General features: G+C 41.5%; 1 protein-coding gene across 2 annotated transcripts in view; it reads right to left on the bottom strand.

Moving 5' to 3' along the window:
* Positions 1-23,020, bottom strand: part of LOC117402161 (DDB1- and CUL4-associated factor 15) — a 59,560-nt gene that overhangs the window by 11,485 nt on the left and 25,055 nt on the right. The window contains exons 5-7 of one of the 2 annotated variants that reach the window (XM_059007930.1): positions 22,730-22,869; positions 22,421-22,588; positions 16,322-16,810 (exon numbers count right to left, since the gene is read on the bottom strand). In XM_059007930.1, coding sequence (XP_058863913.1) covers positions 16,322-16,810; positions 22,421-22,588; positions 22,730-22,869 — 797 coding nt within the window. The remainder of the gene's footprint in view (positions 1-16,321; positions 16,811-22,420; positions 22,589-22,729; positions 22,870-23,020) is intronic. The other variant, XM_059007931.1, reaches the window with a different exon arrangement.

The raw sequence follows: 23,020 nt of genomic DNA, 5'->3' as shown, positions 1-23,020 counted from the left end.
CAGGCACTGCATAGTGAAGGGTGTGGTGCAGAGCCAGTGCACCAAGGTGCCACAGCCCCCCAGGGCAGCAAAAGTCATAGGGAACTCAATCATTACAAACATAGATAGTTAGGTATGCAGCCATGATCCAGAGTCGTGACTGGTGTGTTGCCTACCTGGTGCCCAGGTGCACAATATCATGTATAGAGCTGGGGCAAAGGATTAAAAGTAGAACCTCTGTGGTAGTCTTCTTGGAAATACTACCGGTGCCACGTGCAGGGCCAAGAAGACAAGCGATGATTAGAAGTTTTAACACGTGGCTAAAAACCTGGTGTAGGCAAGAGGGGCACAGATTTATGAGGCACTGAGGAACCTTCTCGATAGGGCGTGGCCTGTACAGGTGGGATGGGCTGCACCTGAACAGGAGGGGATCCAACTGGAGACAGTTAACAGAGTAATCAGGCAGTAATCAGACACTACAAACTACACAGCAAACAACAAATAAAATAACCGAAAACAGGATTGGAAATTATGTAGATGGGAACAACACTGAAACAAACAAGTACAACCAAATTTGCCTATATTTAAATACAAGAAGCAATAGAAACACATTTCTAAAATTAGAAGGCATAGTCAATGTGGAAAACTACGGCATTATAGGAATAATGGAATCCTGGCTAACTCCAAATGATGGAGATGAGTTTACCATGGAAGGATACAGGTCTGTTAGGAAAGACAGACCCGATAAAAAAGGGAGGGGGCGCAATATACATAAAAAATGACATGGAATGGTAAATACTCGAAAGTAATGGCAACAACAGTGAATCAATATTAAATTAAAACAAATCTAAAGGTTTAATAGTGGGAGTCTGCTATAGGCCCTGTGTCAAAGTGGCTGCTGAGTGAGAACAGGTGCAGAGGTGATGCAGTGCAGAAATAATCACAACCAGATAACTGTAATCCGTTTTGGAAAAGGGATCTTTTGTTTCTAATCCCGGTCTGGCGACCAAACAATAAAACTCTGGCAATACACACCAATGTGTAAGCACGGAGGTAACAATAATAATGGTTTGCAGCCCAAATAATAAACACACGTTATCTGGCCTACAATAATACTGTACACAGTCACCAGTCCGGGTGCGTCCATAGTGCTTGTGGTGTGTGATAACAATTTATTATTAAGTGACTGTGGTGTAGTGTTGTTCCGGGTAGTGCTGGCCCAAGGCGACAGCACCAGATAAGTGTTAGCTGTCTAGTGATTCACAAACAAAGACAATTACTAACAACGACAAACAAACAAAAAACACTCACAAATACTTTTTTTGTTTCTCTGGGTCTCTCCCGGTCCTTCTATTTTCTACCTCAAAACCAAGAGAAGAAGTAGATTGCGATTCTCTCTTCCCTTTTATGACCCCTTGGTAAACAAGTGCAGCTGTCTCTACAATCTACAGCTGCTACGTCGTTTCTCTTCCGGGTTAATACGTTCCTGCAACGGAGTCTCGCCTTCTTCCAGACTGACCGTCTTCCCGGCCCTGGTAAAGAACTGTCAGGCCAACCCGTCCAAAGAACTCTACTTTCGCTGCTTAGCGCCCTCACAGGGAGGGAGATTTACAACTAAGATTCATTATATTTCAGTCACAGCCCCCAAGTTCTGATGAATCTTTATACGAAAACCTATATGCAAGCATCAAAAAAATAAAGTAAGGAAGGGGACACCTTAATTTTATAATCACATGACCTCGGACAACAGTTGCGGATATGGGAATGATACAGTTGGTGCACGATTTTTTCTTACCACAACTGGTGAATGCCCCAACTTGAGACAATCTATGCCTAGATTTGGTATTAACAAACAATGAAGAAATGATACACAACTTACAGGTAATAGTACCACTAGGAATAAGTGACCATAATATGATAGAATTTGTGGCAAATAAATCAAGGGTCGTACATCAATCGAAGACAAAGGTATACAATTTCAGGAGAGCAGATTACAAAGGAATGCAACAGGAACTTCTAAACATACACTGGGATAGAATATTAATAGATAATGAAGTTGAAAAAAACTGGATTACATTTGGGATATAATGTTAGAAATGCAGGATACATTTATCCCAAACATTTGACGTTAATTGTATTCCAGATAGGATTATATCATTTCTAATCCACAAGCATGCTTTCTTCTCTAGCTCCCTCCTGTTAAGTCTCTCCTGTCCTGTCAACTCCCATCTTTTCCCATAGCCCCTTTCAAATAAAACCAGCAGAAAATAGATAGATATATTATCATAACCCTGGATCTCTGAAATAAAAATGTAACTATTACCTAATGGGTATTTATCCTAAAGATACATCAAAGCTGTACGTAAGAGCCCTGCCGCAGTGGTGCCCGCCCCCAGGGGCTTAACTGGACTGCACACAGACATCTTCATCATTTTTCCTTCAAGACTGCTGCAATCATGGATGCAGTGACCTTGAAGATTAATGGAACCAGGGTTATGATAATAACCTCATGTTCCCTATCAAGTACGAAATGTAACCATTATCTAATGGGTAGAAATACCAAAGCTGTAGCAAGGCAATATTGCAGACCAACTGGAATGCCACAAGGCTAAGCAAGGCTACCTTGTGTGTTACCATTAGGAACCCCAGTACAAGTAGCTAGGGTTAAACAATCGAGGGAGAACTCTCCCTCCTCCCTTATGTTGTAAGAGTCGACCCTGAAGCCGCCCTTAACACTCTTGTTCCAAAGCCAGGGTTTTGTGGATCTACGACATTCAGTCGACAGAACTGTGTAAAAGTATGGGGAGTGGCCCACACCACTGCATTGCAAATGTACCTGACAGATGCACCCTGGAACAAAGCCCACGAAGCTGCCATGCCCCTGGTGGAATGGGCAGTGAGCTTTTCTGGTGGGGGCAAGTTGGCTCGCTCACAGGCAGTCTTGACTGTGTCTGTAATCCATTTAGACATCTTGTGCTTAGATAGGGCTTTACCATGGGACTTAGCCCCATAACAAGACCAAAAATGGTTCAGACTGCTTCCAACTGTGTTCTGTCCACATAATACGCTAGTTCCCACACTGGGCAAAACGTATGGAGTTGTCGCTCCGTGTCAGACTGGAAAGGAGGCAGATGGAAAGCCTCCAATTCCACAGACTGGTTGATGTGGAATGCCGACATGGATTGGTACGAAGTGTAACCTTTGTCCTGGCTTTCGCAAAAATTAAGCAGGCTTTCGCAATAAAAAATGCATCTTACCCTCCCGTTTAGCAGATGCGATTGCCAGCAAGAAAGCCACTTTTAACAAGAAGTATTTCAGCTCTGCTGAATGCAAGGGCTGAGAAAGGGTCTTCATAAGTGCTTCAAGCACCACGTTAAGCCTCCAACGAGGGACAATGTCCTTCATAGGTGGCCGGAGTCGCCGAGCGCCTTTTAAAAACTTATCCTGCCAGGAAATGAGCTCCTGGGGAGACTGAATCAATTTTGATATGGCAAGCTGAAATAGCTGCCAAATTAGACCTTTCCCCTCACAGGGGTGGGAGCAGAGCAAAGCAGCCAAGACGGAAAATGTATGGTCCCGAGTGAAACAAGGCTAACATTTTAGCAGTTTATATTTAACAGTAGCTGCACGTAGCCTACACACTACAAATACAAAGCAAATATGCGTATACAACCTACAGAAACAAACACACGGTGCACAATAATTGGACAAACCATTTTATGTTACAAAACAAAAGTGCCACTAGAAAAAAAAAAACCCAAACAAAAAAGCTGTATTGCTTGTTTCTTAGCTTATTGTAATAACTTGTTACCTCTAAGTTACCATGCATAAAAGGCGCCTGTCAAACAAATACAAAAAAAAACAAAAAACACAGGCTATGCATGCTCCTGCTGCCTTCAAACCAAAACTAAAACCTTATTTCTGTTTTGAGAATACCTCATTTCCAGCTAAATATGGCTGCTCATTTTCACAGCATTCTCAGGTACAGCTGACCAAAGATACAGTGACTCTCAAAAGTATTCACCCCCCTTGGACTTTTCCACATTTTATTGTGTTACAACATGGAATCAAAATGGATTTAATTAGGAGTTTTTGCCACTGATCAACACAAAAAAAAGTCCACAATGTCAAAGTGAAAAATAAAATCTACAAATTGTTCTAAATTAATTACAAATATAAAACAGAAAATAATTGATTGCATAAGTATTCACCCCCTTTGCTATGACACACCTAAATAAGCTCTGGTGCAACCAATTGTCTTCAGAAGTCACATAATTAGTTGAATGGAGTCCACCTGTGTGCAATTAAGGTGTTTCACATGATTTCAGGTTAAATACTCTTGTCTGGGAGGTCCCCAGTGGGTTAGTACATTTCCTAACAAAAACTACATCATGAAGACGAAGAACATTCAAAGCAAATCCGGAATAAGGTTCTTCAAAAGCACCAATCAGGGGTAGGATATAAGAACATTTCCAAGGTATTGAATATCCCCCGGAGCACAGTAAATTCCATTATTAAGAAATGGAGAGAATATCGCACAACTGTGAATAAGAACATAACAACATAAGAAAGTTTACAAACGAGAGGAGGCCATTCAGCCCATCTTGCTCATTTGGTTGTTAGTAGCTTATCGATCCCAGAATCTCATCAAGCAGCTTCTTGAAGGATCCCAGGGTGTCAGCTTCAACAACATTACTGGGGAGTTGGTTCCAGACCCTCACAATTCTCTGTGTAAAAAAGTGCCTCCTATTTTCTGTTCTGAATACCCCTTTATCTAATCTCCATTTGTGACCCCTGGTCCTTGTTTCTTTTTTCAGGTCTAAGTAGTCCCCTGGGTTGACATTGTCTATACCTTTTAGGATTTTGAATGTTTGAATCAGATCGCTGCGTAGTCTTCTTTGTTCAAGACTGAATAGATTCAATTCTTTTAGCTTGTCTGCATACGACATGCCTTTTAAACCGGGGATAATTCTGGTTGCTCTTCTTTGCACTCTTTCTAGAGCAGCAATATCCTTTTTATAACGAGGTGACCAGAACTGAACACAATATTCTAGGTGAGGTCTTACTAATGCATTATAGAGTTTTAACATTACTTCCCTTGATTTAAATTCAACACTTCTCACAATATATCCGAGCATCTTGTTGGCCTTTTTTATAGCTTCCCCACATTGTCTAGATGAAGACATTTCTGAGTCAACATAAACTCCTAGGTCTTTTTCATAGTTCCCTTCTTCAATTTCAGTATCACCCATCTGATATTTATAATGCACATTTTTATTGCCTGCATGCAATACTTTACACTTTTCTCTATTAAATTTCATTTGCCATGTGTCTGCCCAATTCTGAATGCTGTCTAGATCATTTTGAATGACCTTTGCTGCTTCAACAGTGTTTGCCACTCCTGTTTTTGTGTCGTCTGCAAATTTAACGAGTTTGCTTACTATACCAGAATCTAAATCATTAATGTAGATTAGGAATAGCAGATGACCTAATACTGATCCCTGTGGTACACCACTGGTTACCTCGCTCCATTTTGAGGTTTCTCCTCTAATCAGTACTTTCTGTTTTCTACCTGTTAACCACTCCCTAATCCATGGGCATGCATTTCCTTGAATCCCTACTGCGTTCAGTTTGAGAATTAATCTTTTATGCGGGACTTTGTCAAAAGCTTTCTGGAAATCTAAATAGACCATGTCGTATGCTTTGCAGTTATCAAAGTTGCATCCTCAAAAAAGTCAAGTAGGTTAGTTAGACACGATTTCCCTTTCCTAAAACCATGCTGGCTGTCTCCCAGGATATTGTTATAGGTAATAAATCTGTCTAGAACAGGCCATCCATAAAGGAGTTACAGTTTTCCACGGCTGAGCTGGGAGACACTGTGCATACGGCAACAATAACCCGGGTGCTTCACAAAACTGGCCTTTATGGGACAGTGGCAAAAAGAAAGCCATTGTTGAAAAAAACTCGCATCAAATCTCGGCTAGACTTTGCCAGAAGGCATGTGGGACACTGAGACCAAGTGGAAGATGATTCTATGGTCTGATGAGACCAAAATAGAGCTTTTTGGCCTCAACGCTAAGCGCTATGTTTGGCGCAAGTCTAACACTGCACATCATCCTGAGAACACCATCCCTACCGTGAAGCATGGTGGTGGCAGCATCATGCTATGGGGGCGTCAGGGCCTGAAAAGCTCATGAAGATAGAGTGCAAAATGGATGCAGCAAAGTACAGAGAAATCCTGGAGGACTTGGGACTTGGGAGAAGATTCATCTTCCAGCAGGACAATAACCCCAAACATACAGCCAAAGCCACACTGGAGTGGCTTAAAAACAAAAAGGTCCTGGAGTGGCTCAGTCAAAGCCCATACCTCAATCCAATTGAGAATATGTGGAAACAGTTGAAAATTGCTGTTCACCAAAGGTCCCCATCCAACTTGTTGGAGCTTGAGCAATTTTGCAAAGAAGAATGGGCAAAAATTGCAGTGTCCAGATGTGCAAAGCTGGTAGAGACTTATCCAAATAGACTCATGGCTGTAATTGCTGCCAAAGGTGCCTCTACCAAATATTGACTCAAGGGGGTGAATACTTAATGCAACCAATTATTTTCTGTTTTGTATTTGTAATTAATTTAGAACAATTTGTAGATTTTATTTTTCACTTTCCATGTTGATTCCATGTTGTAACACAATAAAATGTGGAAAATACTTTTGAGAGCCACTGTTTGAGCTAACCTTGGAAGTAATTGCGCTACGTCAAAGGTCAAATGGCATTCAAACATTGAAACTCAAGTCACTATTGAAACAATCTTTAAAAATGTATCAATGTTCTATAAATGTGTTGGCTGCAAAAAAAACTTAACAAGCAGACAAAAATAGATTTTGTAAACAACCTTGAGTGACAAATTCAGCGACATTTTCAAGTTTTGTAAACCTTTTAAAATTATGTTGACATACTTTGAAAAGGAACCTGCAATTTCCATATTTTGCTGCCTTTAAATCAATAAATCGTATACACGGCAAACCTTAAATGACAGCGTTTTTGTATTTTTCTTTACATTTCTAATACTACGTAGAAATAATTATTATGTTTTAAAACCACAGATACCTTCCACTATATAACACAATTTTTGTTCCTGGGTAGTAAGTGTTATTTCTTAATTGCTTATGCCTCAAAAGTATAGAAAATGGCTATTATTCCCCACAAACTTTGCTTTTGTGACCAGGACAGTGATATTTTGAAATTTACCTATTTCCAATGAGAAAGCGGGCAGATTTGTGTCTTTTCGTTCACATAAAGTCAGAAAAAAACAACATATGAATCCAAATTAACATGTATTTATACTAAAGTAATACAAAAATGACTACAAAAGATTTAGAAGTGAGTAGTTTTTCGAGATTTACGATTATATTGTAAATCACTTTCACGAATCAGCCCCCAAATGTAGTCTCCCATCATGTTCTCGTTATACTGTCCTTGGTAGCGGCGTGCAAAGTCCAGTATATCCTGGTGGAAGCGCTCGCCTTGCTCCTCCGAGCACGCTCCCATGTTCTCCTTGAATTTATCAAGATGAGCATCAAGGATATGGACTTTGAGGGACATCCTAAAGCCCATTGTGCCGTAGTTCTTCACCAGAGTCTCAACCAGCTCCACATAGTTTTCGGCCTTGTGATTGCCCAGGAAGCCCCGAACCACTGCGACAAAGCTGTTCCAAGCCGCTTTCTTCTTACTAGTGAGCTTCTTGGGGAATTCATTGCACTCCAGGATCTTCTTTATCTGTGGTCCGACGAAGACACCGGCTTTGACCTTTGCCTCAGACAGCTTAGGGAAGAAGTCTTGGTAGTGCGCCTTGGTGTCCCTGCTGTCCCAAAGGCAAAGATAACAGGGAAACTTGGTAAAACCGCCTTGGAGACCCATCAGGAATGCCACCATTTTGAAGTCTCCTATGACCTCCCAGCCGTACTCATCATACTTCAAGGCGTCCAGGAAGGTCTTGATGCTGTTGTAATCCTCTTTGAGATGCACCGAGTGAGCCAGGGGAAGAGACGGGTACTTGTTACCATTATGGAGCAGCACGGCTTTGAGGCTCCTGGATGAGCTGTCAATGAAGAGGCGCCACTCATTCTGGTTTTTTTGCAGTGCTCGCAGGTGAAATGAGGTGCCCTGGGTTTGTCTTGATCCCTGACAGGCATGCCGAAATATGCCTTGTAGGCCTCACACATCTTAGCAGATGCTTCCACGGAGTACTTTTTCACTCTTGTCTTGATAAATTGGCCGCAGACATAGCAAAATGCGTCTGCCGGATGCTTGCAGCCTCTTGATGCCATCTCAGAAAAATGCAGATATGTATCCACTTAGGCAGCTGGAACTAAACTGAACTGGTGGGCTTAAGGCCCCTGTATTTATACTACTATTTATATTACTGGAAAGTTCTAGAAAGTTCTAGAAGTTACTCCAAGTTTACACAGCACTGAATCTATCTGGAATGTTCTGGAAAATAGGTACATTTCAAAATATCACTGTCCTGGTCACAAAAGCAAAGTTTGTGGGGAATAATAGCCATTTTCTATACTTTTGAGGCATAAGCAATTAGGAAATAACACTTACTACCCAGGAACCAAAAAAAATAAAAAATAATTTGTTACACGGTGTATTCAATACTGAATATAAAAAGCATACCTTCCTGTAAACAATCAGACAAGGCGGCCGTATGAAGGGCTTTCCAAACACCATAAGCACCTAGACATTTTTAAATCATTATTATTATTATTGTTGTGCTTTGCTTTGCTTTACTTTAATTTGATTTGATTAATGATTTCTCATAGATTTTTTTATTTAAGCGATAGTGCCTGTTATGCATCCCGAGTCAAAAACGAGGGCACTACCGAAAGTCAAGGTATTACTTTACAGTAATGTGGTGTGTGTGGGAATCTGTTTATTGCAATCTCTGTAGAGGGCCTGCTCACTGTATGATTGTATTCGTTTCAAGTACCCGTTGTTGCTAATGCGGTAATAATAATTTAAAAGAAAAAAAAAAAAAAAAACATTCGGAAAGAGCTGTGGTAATTCGTGCTGTGTGGATAGTTCATAATATTTTGCTGTCATATGATTTATTTGTTTATTGTCATCACAGTGAAGTACATTAGTAGAGAATACGAGCTCATTGATTTGTCTTTTCCAAAAATGAGCCCGCCCTGAATAAGTGCATGCCCCCCCACAGCGTTCATGCTGCCGTCGGGCCTGTTCCAGATATTAGGAAGTGTGATTTTTCTAAGGTATGATATAACAACTACACTGGTTTAAGATAAATCAAGTTTTGTATACATTTGTGAACTACTTTAAGAAATACTTAAAATTAATTTCTGTGTCTAATTTGAAATATACTTGTAGTTAAAATGGCAAAAATGGAAACCGAAGATGATGGATAAGTTAAGCAGTACTGTGGAAAGCCAGAGAAGTTTGTTAAACTTAGAGCTAGTCTCAAAAACGTGCATTTAAAAGCTACTAATCTTCTACTGAAAGTTAAATCTTGTTAGGTTAAAAAGGAGCAATTGTTACCAGAAATAAAAGCAATGAAATTGGATTGTGATAAGCTAGTTCAGCGTGAAAAAGCAATGAGTCAGACTGAGGCACTTCCTGAAGTTAATGTGCTGCACTCTATGTCTACACTGTAACTAAGGTGAATTATCCGGAACAATATATGTTGAGATTGTCATTTGATGGTGGCTACAGTGAGTGTATTTCTTCAGATTGTGAATCCTGACAGATTGAAATACTATAAATGCTTTGCTATGGTTGACAAATCCGCTTACTACCTTACTTTTGTCAGGTTACCTGAAATGTTACCTAAATCAAATCAAATTTTATTTATACAGCGCTATTCACACCAAAGGCATCTCAAGGCGCTGTATAGCAACAACAATTCATAATCAAATATTGTAATACCACATTATTTAAATGTTCTTTGGAACCCACTAGCAAAACCTCTAAGTCATCCAGCACTTAATATCTGCTAGACAAGCCGTAAGCAGCCCGCCAGCACAAGTATATCCTGGCTTTAGGGATAAATAAAGCTGTGTGTTGTCGGCATAACAATGGTAATTCACCCCATGTCTACGGATAACACCTCCCAGGGGAAGCATATTTTATTTATTTATTTATGTATGTATTTATTTATTGCATTTATATAGCGCTTTTCAAACAAAAGTATCACAAAACACTGTACAGCACATACCAGAAAAAAATAACAAACCACAATACATTTGTATAGCATGTCACACATAAAACTGCCACAAGAAGACCACTTAAACAACAAGGTATCTCAAATGCAAGGTATCTGTAGTAGTTCATTGCCGTGTACTAGGATTTCCTGAGTAGAAAGTACCAGTGCGATTTGGTTTCTAATGGCCACTATTTTATTGTTAAAAAAGTTTAAAAAGTCAGTGCAGCTAAAAGAAGAATCTGATTTAATAGCAGGATTATTTTTGGGCCGATTTAATAACTTGTCTACTGTGTTAAAAAGAAACCAAGAATTATTTACATTTGTTTGAATTAAATTTGAATAGTATGCTGATCTGGCCAACAACAGAGCCTTGTTACACTTTATTTTTCTACAGTTACAGATGCCGTTGGCGCCTGCTTTTCACTATTAATAGAAAAAAAATACATAGAATGTCATTGCTCCCACGGTCCGCGCGGGACTGTGTCGCGGCCCCCAGTTTGGGAACCCCTGCTCTAGGACATCATAGTAGTACGATAGTATATTTTAGTACTTTATATTAATACTGTATGTCATAGCATTTTGTAATAGCACTTTAATGCACTTCTTATTAAGTGTTTGTGGGTTACCTGCAAACACCTCTGCACCACCTTCTACCTCATATAAAAATCCTTCACACCCTATAGCAAGTTCACGATCACTTACTGGTCTGCTGTGGATGGCTGCTGTGGTACACTTCCTGATGCGGCGACACTTGGCTCTTGTTGAGGAGAGGCAGGAACACGTTCGGAGGAGAAGGGCAAGATGAAGAAGACCCTGCATATTCAATCCCAGGGTCACTTTGTTTTCGGATGCCGGAGGATGCGGTGCTAAAGCGTTATCGTCTCACTCCACAGGTCATCCTACACCTAATAGCTGAATTGAGGGCTGAGCTAGACCCCAGCGTCAATCTAGGGACCGCTATCCCTGCACATGTGAAAGTGCTGTGTTCTCTGCACTACTTAGCCTCTGGTTTCATACCACAGTTGGAATGTCTGGAGGGATATCCCAATCCACCTTTTCCAGAGTGCTAGGCAAATTTCTGGATGTCATACTGGAAAGGGTAGGTCAATACATATAATGTCCTAAGGATACTAGCACAACTGATGTTGGATGAGGCTTTTCCAAACAACTCAGTTTCATGCTGAGTGACCTTGGCTGTAATGACTCTCAGCTCCTTCTCATAAAACTTTTATTTTCTTTTCTGTGCGCCAAGGGAACTTGTTTCCCTTTCTCTGACATTTTTTTTTCTTTATATTTTCGTGCTCCACAAATGCCATACAGCACCTACTGTTCTCTGTACTCCTAACTCTGTCACCTCTGGGCTGCAAGTGCAGCTGCTAAATGCCAATGCACTCATTGTGACCCTCATTATCATAATTGCAGCTCATTATTTGTGCGTCTTGAGTAATTTGCAATGTTCTTAAGCTTATATAGGGCACAGTGCAAAATAATTGCCTGGCCGCAATGCAATCTGAATTTTGCATCTGCAAGTATTTGCACTGAGCCTATACTTACATCCACCCAAGTGAGTTTTACCTGTTAACTTGAATTTATAGCACAATTTTTCAAAACCAGTTACCAAAATAAACATGCTTTATATTAAACTAAAAATATTTTTTACTGCAATTTGTAATGCTAAAATGATGTAAAACTAATTTAAATATTGTATCACAGATATCGAAATTTCAATAAATGGTTCAATAATCAAAAACTGTAATTTTGATATTGCGGCAACCCTAGTAATTGCCAATGCATTACTTTTTAACCCCTATCATTTCTATTCATGTATACAAGTCCCAAAACCATCCATCACCGGCAGGTAAAATTAAGCGATTTCACCTCCCCACTCTTGCTTTGAAGACAGGTATTACGGAACTAATTGATGTTCCAGGGTCAGACACAGGAATAGGGCTAAGACTAGAAAGTATACAACCCCCCCCCCCCCCCCACTGCTACCCGTGAAGCACAACACGTTTATTCCCTGACATTGCTCCAGAGAAGGTTAGGAAGGTCCCTTTTTAAAAGTACTTAGTGTTGATTGTTTCGTTTTTTGGGGGCGGGGGGATTTGAGTCTTTGAACCGGGCCTGGAGGCACTCATAGGTAATACTGCGCAACAAGCCTCCTTAATAGAATGTTTGTGGAATCTGATTTCTAATGTGTAGCATTTTATTTTTAAAATGATTTAAGAAGTCAGTACAGCTAGGATTACAACCAGTATCAAGGGTGGAACTATTTGGAGAAGGATTAGTTAATTTATCAATTATAGCAAACAGAAATCTAGGATTAAAGCTCTGAACTACGACATGTTCTCTTAGATAAAGGGGCATTCAGAACAGAAAATAGGAGGCACTTTTTTACACAGAGAATTGTGAGGGTATGGAACCAACTCCCCAGTAATGTTGTTGAAGCTGACACCTTGGGATCCTTCAAGAAGCTGCTTGATGAGATTCTGGGATCAATAAGCTACTAACAACCAAACAAGCAAGATGGGCTGAATGGCCTCCTCTCGTTTGTAAACTTTCTTATGTTCTTATGACCCCATTCATACAAAATGATTAAAAAACACTCTTGGAGTTATTACCCATATTTTAAAAATGATAAATAGTTAGGCAGCAGGGTCTCCAGCAGAGGAAGAATGCCTGCTGTCCTCATCTCCACCAGCAGAGGAAAAATGCCTGCTGTGTCCATCTCCACCAGCAGAGGAAGAATGCTTGCTTTCCCCATCTCCACCAGCAGAGGAAGAATTCCTGCTGTCCCCATCTCCACCAGCAGAGGAAGAATGCCTGCTGTCCCCATCTCCACCAGCAGAGAAAGAATGCCTGCTGGTTTCCCCTTCCGAGACAGAGGGAGAACCGCACCCGTCCCCTGCAAGTGAGGGAGAGCCGCACCAGTCCCCTGCAAGAGAGGGAGAGCCGCACCCGTCCCCTGCAAGAGAGGGAGAGCCGCACCCGTCCCCTGCAAGAGAGGGAGAGCCGCACCCGTCCCCTGCAAGAGAGGGAGAGCCGCACCCGTCCCCTGCAAGAGAGGGAGAGCCGCACCCGTCCCCTGCAAGAGAGGGAGAGCCGCACCCGTCCCCTGCAAGAGAGGGAGAGCCGCACCCGTCCCCTGCAAGAGAGGGAGAGCCGCACCCGTCCCCTGCAAGAGAGGGAGAGCCGCACCCGTCCCCTGCAAGAGAGGGAGAGCCGCACCCGTCCCCTGCAAGAGAGGGAGAGCCGCACCCGTCCCCTGCAAGAGAGGGAGAGCCGCACCCATCCCCTGCAAGAGAGGGAGAGCCGCACCAGTCCCCTGCAAGAGAGGGAGAGCCGCACCAGTCCCCTGCAAGAGAGGGAGACTACACGCTGCTCCCACCTCCACCGCTTCCGCCACTAGGAGCAGAGTAGCAGGAGCTGCCTCTGCCTCCACCACCTCCACCAGGAGGAGAGCTGCCTCTGCCTAAACAATCACCACCTGGAGGAGAACAGCAGGAGCTGCCTCTGCCTCCGCCACCTCCACCGGCAGGAGCAGAGCAGTAGGAGCTGCCTCTACCTCCACCGGCAGGAGCAGAGCAGCAGGAGCTGCCTCTGCCTCCGCCACCTTCACCAGCAGAGGGTGAATACCTGCTGGTTCCGCCTTCCCCAATGTGGGAGGACTGCTTGCCGCTCCCACCTCCACCACAAGAGGAGCTGCAGCTGAGTTTGCCACCGCCCGGGGGACGCCTTCACGTCACCGCATCGCCTGGGGCTGCCTGGTGCTCCGCATCGCCTGGGGCTGCCTGGTGCTCCGCATCGCAGCAGGAACCCCGGGGAGCTGCCGGCCACAAAGAAGGGGGGGGAGGTCCGGAGACCACCAACCCCAGCAGCAGTTTCACTGCCGGAGATCGTGGGGGAGGTCAGGAGACCTGCTCCCACTGCAGCACGTGTGAAGTGCTGTGGCCGGAGCCCCACAGGGGGGGGGATCTGCCGGCTACGAAGAAGGGGGAGGTCGGGGGACCACCTGCCCCCACAGCTTTTCCGCTGCCAGGACTGCCCCGGCTGAAGGAGTCAGCCTGGGAGCTGTCAGCAGTTACATTGCCGCCCATGAACCCCTTGAAGTCCCTGTTCTTGGCCCGGGACTTTGAGCGAGACTTTGGGGATTTTAAGGGGGGAGGTGGCCATTGAGGCCATGTGTGCTACGCACAAGGGGGGGTATATGTGGCAATGTGCCCATGTGTGTATTTTTGTGTTTTATGTTTGTTGCGTGTGTTAATGTTGGTGTATTGTAGTTGGTACACGGGATATAATGTGGGTAATGAGCATGACTGTTTAAAATGTATAATTGTATTTAGGCACGGGGATTGCACTTCACTTCACGTGCATTTAAAGTATTTAATATGTGAGCATGGGGTTGCACAGAATTAGTTCACGTGCTGGGATTCAAGTGAATAATTAATTATTAATTGTTCTAACTTTACCACTACAGCCTGCTTGTTCACAATGACCTACTGATAAGCTCTGACTTTCCATCAGTTCTAATTCTTCTTGATCCAAGTGCTGCTTTTGACACCGTAGACCACTCCATCTTATTAAATCGGCTCAAATACTTAGTGGGACTGTTTGGCCTTGTCTCATCCTGGTTTCAATCTTACCTATCTTGTCTATCAATTTGTCTCTATTGGGGAGGAAAAATCAGCATTGACCAAAGTTGATTGCGGTGTTCCACATGGTTCTATTCTGGGTCCATTGCTATTTTCATTATATATGTTACCATTGGGTGAATTCAGTAGGAAATATGCTGTGAACTTCCACTGCTATGCGGATGACACCCAGCTGTATTTGTCTTTAAAACCTGGTGATACTTCTGTCAGGGTGTTATTTGCTGCTTGCGCCTTGCTGATATCAAGTGCTGGATGTCTCAAAAACTTCCTAATGTTGAATTCAGATAAAACAGAGGTTATGTTTGTAGGCTCCCATAACCAACAAAAAAATGTAGGATTGCATGAGTTTGACCCTAGCAGTATTTTATCAAATCCTAAAACTGAAATAAAAAATGTGGGGGTTATCTTTGATCCTGATTTATCATTTGAGTCTCATACTAGGGAAGTTTCTAAAGTATCCTTCTATCACTTGAGAAACATAGCCAAACTGAGACCTGTTATCTCATCTGACGCCAAGAGACTAACAAATGCCTTTGTTTCTTCAAGAATTGATTACTGTAATGCACTCCTCTCTGGCATCCCAAAACGTGCGGTGTCCCGCCTACAGCTTGTTCAGAATACCCCTGCTAGAATTTTTTGACTAAATCTAAAAACAATTAGCATATCACCCCTGTTTTAGCCTCCTTGCACTGGCTCCCTGTACAGTATAGACTTGATTTTAAAATCTTATTATTGACCTATAAAGCCTTGAATGGATCAGCACTTAGCTATTTGCAGGAGCTACTGACCGCGTATCTCCCAAATCGCACTTTCAGATCAAAGGAAGCGCGGCGGCTCGTTGTACCCAGGGTCAATAACATTAATACGGGTGGTAGGGCTTTTTCTTTTAGTGCCCCTAAACTTTGGAATGCTCTACCTCCATGCGTTAGGGAAGCTGGGTCTGTGGTTATTTAAGTCTAAACTTAAAACACAGTTTTTATAAAATGGCATTTTTATCTTAGTGGTTTTACTGCAACATAATAGCTAGCTTTTAATGATTTTTTTAAAATTTAAAATGTATTTATTTATTTTAATTATTATTTGTATATTCTTTTATTGTATTTTTATGTATTTATGTACAGTGCCTTGTGATACTTCGGTATGAAAGGCGCTATACAAATGAAATAAATAAATACATAAATATATATTTATTACTTATAACATAACCTGTGCTGGTAAATTTGGGCAAAATTGGAAAGCTCTTTTGGAAAACACAATTTTAGTTGCTCCTAGCGATGGTGGTTTAGTTTAGGCGTAGTTGCCCCCCGCTATCACTGTCCCTCCCGCCAGCAACCTCAGTAAGGTGGATGTTTTCCATGGAACCCACTGTAGCTCAGCACTCAGTCTCCTACTACCACCTCTATTTTGAGTAATACTACTTGTGTGCGTTGGTGTTTGTCTGTGTCTCTCTCACCAGTCTCACCAGTACTCACCAGTCTCCTGTTCGGCCCCCCCTTGTGGTTGCAGGCAGTAGCGCAACTTGGTGTAGTTCACATAACCAGCGTCTGCCCCGGGTCCCCCTTGCTGTAGTGGGGAGGAGGAAGAGGAAGCTGATACTGAAGCTGTGTCGCACTGAAAAGCTTCCTCCACTTGACCTGTGCGGTCAGAGGTGGTACTGCTCGCCCCTCCCCTCTCTTCTCTCCTCTCTCTCCACTCCTCTCCTGCTGCTCTCCCCTGGGCCATCCTGAAGATGTCTGCTGCAAATTCCCGTGCCTTAGAGGCAGCCAGCGATTGGTCGGGGCAAGAAGTGGAGGAGCGGGGCTTGGAGTGGTCCTCACAGCAAGGCGGGGCTGGTTTCTGATCATGCGAACTGCAGGGGTTACCAAGCACTGAAGGCGAGGAGGAGGCATTCAGTGAGTCAGGCAGCCCTGAGTGAGGGGGATCCTTCCTGCAGTACAGCACCTGGTCACTCTCACACTCGCCTGACATGGGTGAGAGGGCAAAGGTTACACTGTGTACTTAATAATAATAATAATAATAATAAACCTTTATTTATATAGCGCAATTCATGTACAATACAATTCAAAGCGCTTTACATACAGAAGAAAAAAATACAAAAATACAATAATAAACAGTAAGAAAAGAGTACAGTTATTAAAAACAAAAAGAACAATAAAACTCAGAATAAAACAAAAATGTTATGGAAAAGCTATATTATTATTATTATTATTATTATTATTATTATTTATTTCTTAGCAGACGCCCTTATCCAGGGCGACTTACAATTGTTACAAGATATCACATTATTTTTACATACAATTACCCATTTATACAGTTGGGTTTTTTTTTTACTGGAGCAATCTAGATAAAGTACCTTGCTCAAGGGTACAGCAGCAGTGTCCCCCACCTGGGAGTGAACCCACAACCCTCTGGTCAAGAGTCCAGAGCCCTAACCACTACTCCACACTGTTGGTATGCAGGTATGTTTTTAATGGAGATTTGAAGATTGCAATTGAAGGTGAATCTCTGATAAAAGGGGGTAAGGAGTTCCAGAGTGTGGAGGCATTAAAACAGAAAGCAGCCTCTCCCATCCTTTTACCATTCTCCCTCGGAATACATAAAAGGCCAGCATTTGCAGATCTCAGAGTGCATTCAGGCTGATAAGGAATTAGCATATCATTTAGATATTGAGGAGATAGTCCATTCAGTGCTTTAAAAACTAGTAATAGAATTTTAAAATCAATTCTGTAATGCACAGGAAGCCAATGCAATGATGCCAACACAGGTGTAATGTGAGCCCTTTTTTTTGTTCTAGTTAGCATTCTAGCAGCAGCATTTTGCAATAGCTGTAGACGTAATATAGCATGACTTGTAAGTCCAGAGAATAAAGCATTACAGTAATCCACCTAGAAAAAATAAAATCATGTACTAATTTCTTTGCACCATCCAAGGACAAGAATGATCTAACTTGCGCAATGTTTCTTAAATGACAGAAGGACACTCTAGTAATGTATTTTATATGTGGTTCAAAGGAAAGTGCAGAATCAAAAATAACCCCTAGGTTTTTCACTTCAGATTTTATATTTGATTTTAGGATACCTAGATCAATATTTGTCGAGTCCATCTGTTGATTAGAGCCTAAAAGTAAGACTTCTGTCTTATCAGAATTTAACTAAGAAATTCTGAGATATTTTCTAATATTTTTTTTCGACTTGTCTCGGCTCCTGTCGCTCCCACTCGGCAATTGAATGGTTTTCTCGGCTTTTTCCGGCGAAAAAACGACTAGACACCCGTTTATTGCGTTGCTATATGATGTCGGACCCAGTCCGACAATGGACCGCAAAGGGTTAACCCTTTGCAGTCCATTTATTAACCCTTTGTGGTCCATTGTCGGACCTGGTCCGACATTGCAATTATTCCTATCAGGTCCATTGTCGGACCCTGTCCGACATCCGTTTTTTGAGTTTCTAAAATGGTTTTAGTCGTTTTTTCTCCGGAAAAAGTCGAGAAAACCATTCAATGGCCGAGTGGGAACGACAGGAGCCGAGACAAGTCGAAAAAAAAAAAAAAAAGGCGTATCTCATAAATAGTCATACATGGCCCTGGTATCAGATAACGGGGCGGTCGTGCCTGACGCGCATTTAATAAATGGACTGCAAAGGGTTAAGTGCGCGTCAGTCTAATTTATTTTCACACGCGCATTTAATTTTAGAAACGCTGTTTAAAAGTATTTTTTTTCCCCCACAGTCAAACGGGTTTAAAAGGCCCTGCATATCAACAAAGCACTCAATAATCTCCAGCCCCGCCCCACCCTTTCGTTCGCTATTGCTTTCACATATGCTAAGAAATAAATAATAATAATAATAATAATAATAATAATAAGTCGTACATACCGATCAGTCATCTCCTGATAACTCGTTTTATCACCAAACTCCTCAATAATGCAATCCAAGTCATTATTTTATTACTATAACATCTCAAAAAAGCTCTGCAAATGTCCGTGATAGTCTCTATGCGCTGATTCAGTAACAGCCAGCTTGTTTCCTTATGACCACCCCTATGTGTTGCCAGGGGCATGTATGACTAATCATGAGATACGCCTTTTTTTTTTTTTTTTAAATCGGCTTGTCTCGGCTCCTGTCGCTCCCACTCGGCCATTGAATGGTTTTCTCGACTTTTTCCGGAGAAAAAACGACTAGAAACCCGTTTTTTGCGTTTTTTTGATGATGTCGGACAGGGTCCGACAATGGACCGGATAGGAATAATTGCAATGTCGGACCAGGTCCGACAATGGACCGCAAAGGGTTAACAGATATATAAATCTGTGTGTCATCTGCATAGCTGTGGAAATTCACCCCATGTTTACGAATAACCTCCCCGAGAGGCAGCATGTATACAGAAAATAACATGGGACCAAGAATGGAGCCCTGTGGAACACCACATGTAATATTAGCTAGTCCAGATGTAGATTCTCCTAAGGCAACAAAATATTGTCTATTCATTAAATAGGATATGAACCAGTTTAGGACACTACCAGAAAGGCCCACCCATTCTCTAAGACGATCAATTAAAATCTTGTGATCCCCAGTATCAAAAGCAGCACTCAGATCTAAAAGGATCAGTACAGATAAACACTTAGAATCTGTACTTATACGTAGATCATTTACCACTTTGACAAGTGCAGTCTCAGTGCTATGGTTAGCGCAAAATTCTGATTGAAATTTCTCGAAGATGTTATTATTTCCAAGGAAACTATTAATTTGTTTAAAAACGACTTTTTCAAGTACCTTTGCTTAAAAAGGAAGGTTTGAAATAGGTCAAAAATTACTTAGAACTGAACTATCCAGATTCGATTTCTTAAGTAAAGGTTTCACTAAGGCTGTTTTTAAAGAAGAAGGAAACCTTCCTGATGACAAAGAGCTATTAACTATATCAAGGACATCATTGGACAGCTTACTAAACACCTCCTTCAAGAGACTGGTTGGTATAGGATCCAAAAGACACGTAGAAGACTCAATGTGCATAACTATTTTATTTAAGTCTTTTAAGTTAATCAGAGAAAATTAATGTAATTCTGTTTCGATTGTTTTTGGTGGCACACAGAGCTCAAAATCATTTTGTGGAATTTGATCCTTAATACTAAGTATTTTTATATCAAAATAATTACAGAATTCTTCACACTTGATAGGTGAGGCCACAATGCAATATTCAGGTGAAGGAGATGGGGTTTACTAATCTATCAATTGTTGAGAAAAGGACTCTAGCATTGTTCTTATTTTCTGCAATAAGACTGGAGAAGTAAGCACTTCTTGCTGACATTAACGCTTCATTATACTTTGATAGGCAGTGCTTTAAAATATCGTAATGTATTTGTAATTTTGTATCTCTCCATTTACGCTCTGCTTTGCGACAATTTCTTTTTAGTTGATGTATATCATTATTCATCCACGGTGTACTACGTTTTACAGAGACTGTTTTAATTTTTACTGGAGCCACAGTATCAAGAGCAGTTTTTAGTTGATGGTTGTATCTGTTAACTAACTCATCAGTTGATAAAGAACTTCTTGAGATGGGTGGACATAGACTAACTACTTCAGAAAACTTTTGAACAACTGCAGGATTTATAATGCGCCTTTTAACAGAACTTAATACAGTCTTTTTACATTGAGGCAATATAGCCTCAAATTAAATTAAGAAATGATCTGATAACACAGGGTCGATAGTTGGAGACATGATAATTTCTAGTCCTCAAGATATAACTAAATCTAAAGTATGACCGTGGTTATGTGTAGGCCCTGTTACATGCTGAGTAAACTCAAAATAATCTAATAAACTTAAAAAGTCCATAGTTGTTGAATCAGATAGCATATCAGTGTGCAAATTAAAATCTCCAAGTATAAGAATCCTATCATATTTAGTGGAAATTATAGACAGGAACTCTGAAAATTCTGGTAAGAAAGATTGTCTTGGTTTAGGTGGGCGATAGATATTTACCATAAGTACAGGGAGTCGACTATCAAGTATGAAGGATAAAGATTCAAAGGATAAAAATTCCCCAAAACTATTCTGTTTACAATTGTAGATATCAAGGAAAATGCTAGCTAGTCCACCTCCCCGCCCTCCAGCACGTGCTTGCTAGATAAAAGAATAGCTGGAAGGTGAGGCTGCAATTAAAGAAGTATTATCATCCACACTATGCCAGGTCTCAGTCAGAAATAAAAATCCAAGTTTATAGCGAGTGATGAGATCACTAATTAAAAGAGCTTTATTAGATAGGGACCGCACATTAAGTAGAACTACGTGTATTTTATTGCACTGAGATAAAGGAGTAGCTGTATTTAAAGAAACCTTAATAAGATTATTGGAAATCAGCCCCTGAGTGCGGATAGATCTACCAGAATAATCCCTACAACTTGCAATAAGGGTTTCAATTTTATTATTACCCTCATCAACAGCTACCTCACTATGATCAGGTTGCTGAAATGAAGGGTTTTGTGTAATACCCTTCAGTGTACTCCCTGCTTGTATTTTAATATTAATTACATTTTCAGTACATGCACCCCGGGTAAAAGATAAAACATTTCTATGACGGGGGACAGTTACTACTTTTATAGAATACACTGATTGTTTAATCTGCTTAGGTAACTGAGACCCAAACAGTGGTCCACTAAGTCACAGATTGTTACAGTGATGTCCTATGTTTTCAGTTAATCTTACTACTACGGAAACAACAAAGCTAACACCTATATTCAGTCTGCATATAGGCAAATGTTTACATTTTGATCTGCCAAAACTCCACTTATTTTATTATCCTGTGTACAGATGTCATCCTGTGCATTAAAAACATACAGCAGAATTGTTTTTTCATAAAAAAAAGTGTTGAATTTAAATCAAGGGAAGTAATGTTAAAAATTTACAATGCATTAGTAAGACCTCATCTAGAATACTGTGTTCAGTTCTGGTCACCTCTTTACAAAAATGATATTGCTGCTCTAGAAAGAGTGCAAAGAAGAGGGACCAGAATTATCCCGGGTTTAAACAGCATGTCGTATGCAGACAGGCTAAAATAACTGAATCTATTCATTCTTGAACAAAGACGACTACGCGGTAATCTGATTCAAACATTCAAAATTCAAAAAGGTATTGACAATGTCGATCCAGGGGACTTTTTCGACGTGAAAAAAGAAATAAGGACCAGGGGGCACAAATGAAGATTAAATAAAGGGGCTTTCAGAACAGAAAATAGGAGGCACTTTTTACATAGAGAATTGTGAGGGTCTGGAACCAACTCCCCAGTAATGTTGGTGAAGCTGACACCCTGCGATCCTTCAAGAAGCTGCTTGATGAGATTCTGGGATCAATAAGCTACTAACAACCAAACGAGCAAGATGGGCCGAATGGCCTCCTCTCATTTGTAAAGTTTGTTCTTATAAACTGTTACACTATCAACTGCTATAAAACATAAAAAAACAACACTGTTTAACACCTGATAATGCCTTTTTAATAGACTCACACACATGATCTTGTTGTAACATAAATCTTTTGTATGGTTTGAGTAAGTATAATATTGTAAGTAAGTGGAGCTCCCGTACCTGCAGCATGCACAGACACCGCGCAGGCCACCAAGGAGTAGCTGGTGTTGAGCAGCACCACCTGGTCCCTCTTGAGCTGGAAGGCTGGCTGAAAGGTGGGGAATGGGTACACGACCTGGTACTTGGTGTTCAGCATGAAGCCGTGCTGCAGGCACTGGGCACTGCCACCTGGGGGAGACAAAGAGCATGGAGACTGAGACCCCAGCACACAGACAGAAACACAAACACACAGACAGACAGAGACACTCACACAGAGAAACAGGAGACACACACACACGAAGACAGAGACCAACACAAACACACACATACCTGGTCTGGTGGTGGCCGCGAGCTCACTGCAAACCTTGCAAGACTGAAAGGGGGGCATGGTCACCACAGTGATGTAGATGTCACGGTTGTTCTCGTCACTCATCATCATGTTCATCAGCATGCTGCTGGAGCTGCGCGTGCTGGGAGGACCGGAGTAGTGCAGACAGACACAACACAATACCACTATTAATTATAAAACTCATTTATAAAACAGCAAGAATTTGGGAAGCAATCACATTGGCTGATAAGTATTCCACCCTGTGCAGGTATGTCACCATGCCAACACAGCTT

This window comes from Acipenser ruthenus, chromosome 36 (genome assembly GCF_902713425.1).
Source record: "Acipenser ruthenus chromosome 36, fAciRut3.2 maternal haplotype, whole genome shotgun sequence".
NCBI classification, from domain to species: Eukaryota; Metazoa; Chordata; class Actinopteri; order Acipenseriformes; family Acipenseridae; genus Acipenser; species Acipenser ruthenus.
The sequence above is the reverse complement of the archived record's forward strand: the minus strand, read 5'-3'. Positions and strand labels throughout refer to the sequence as shown.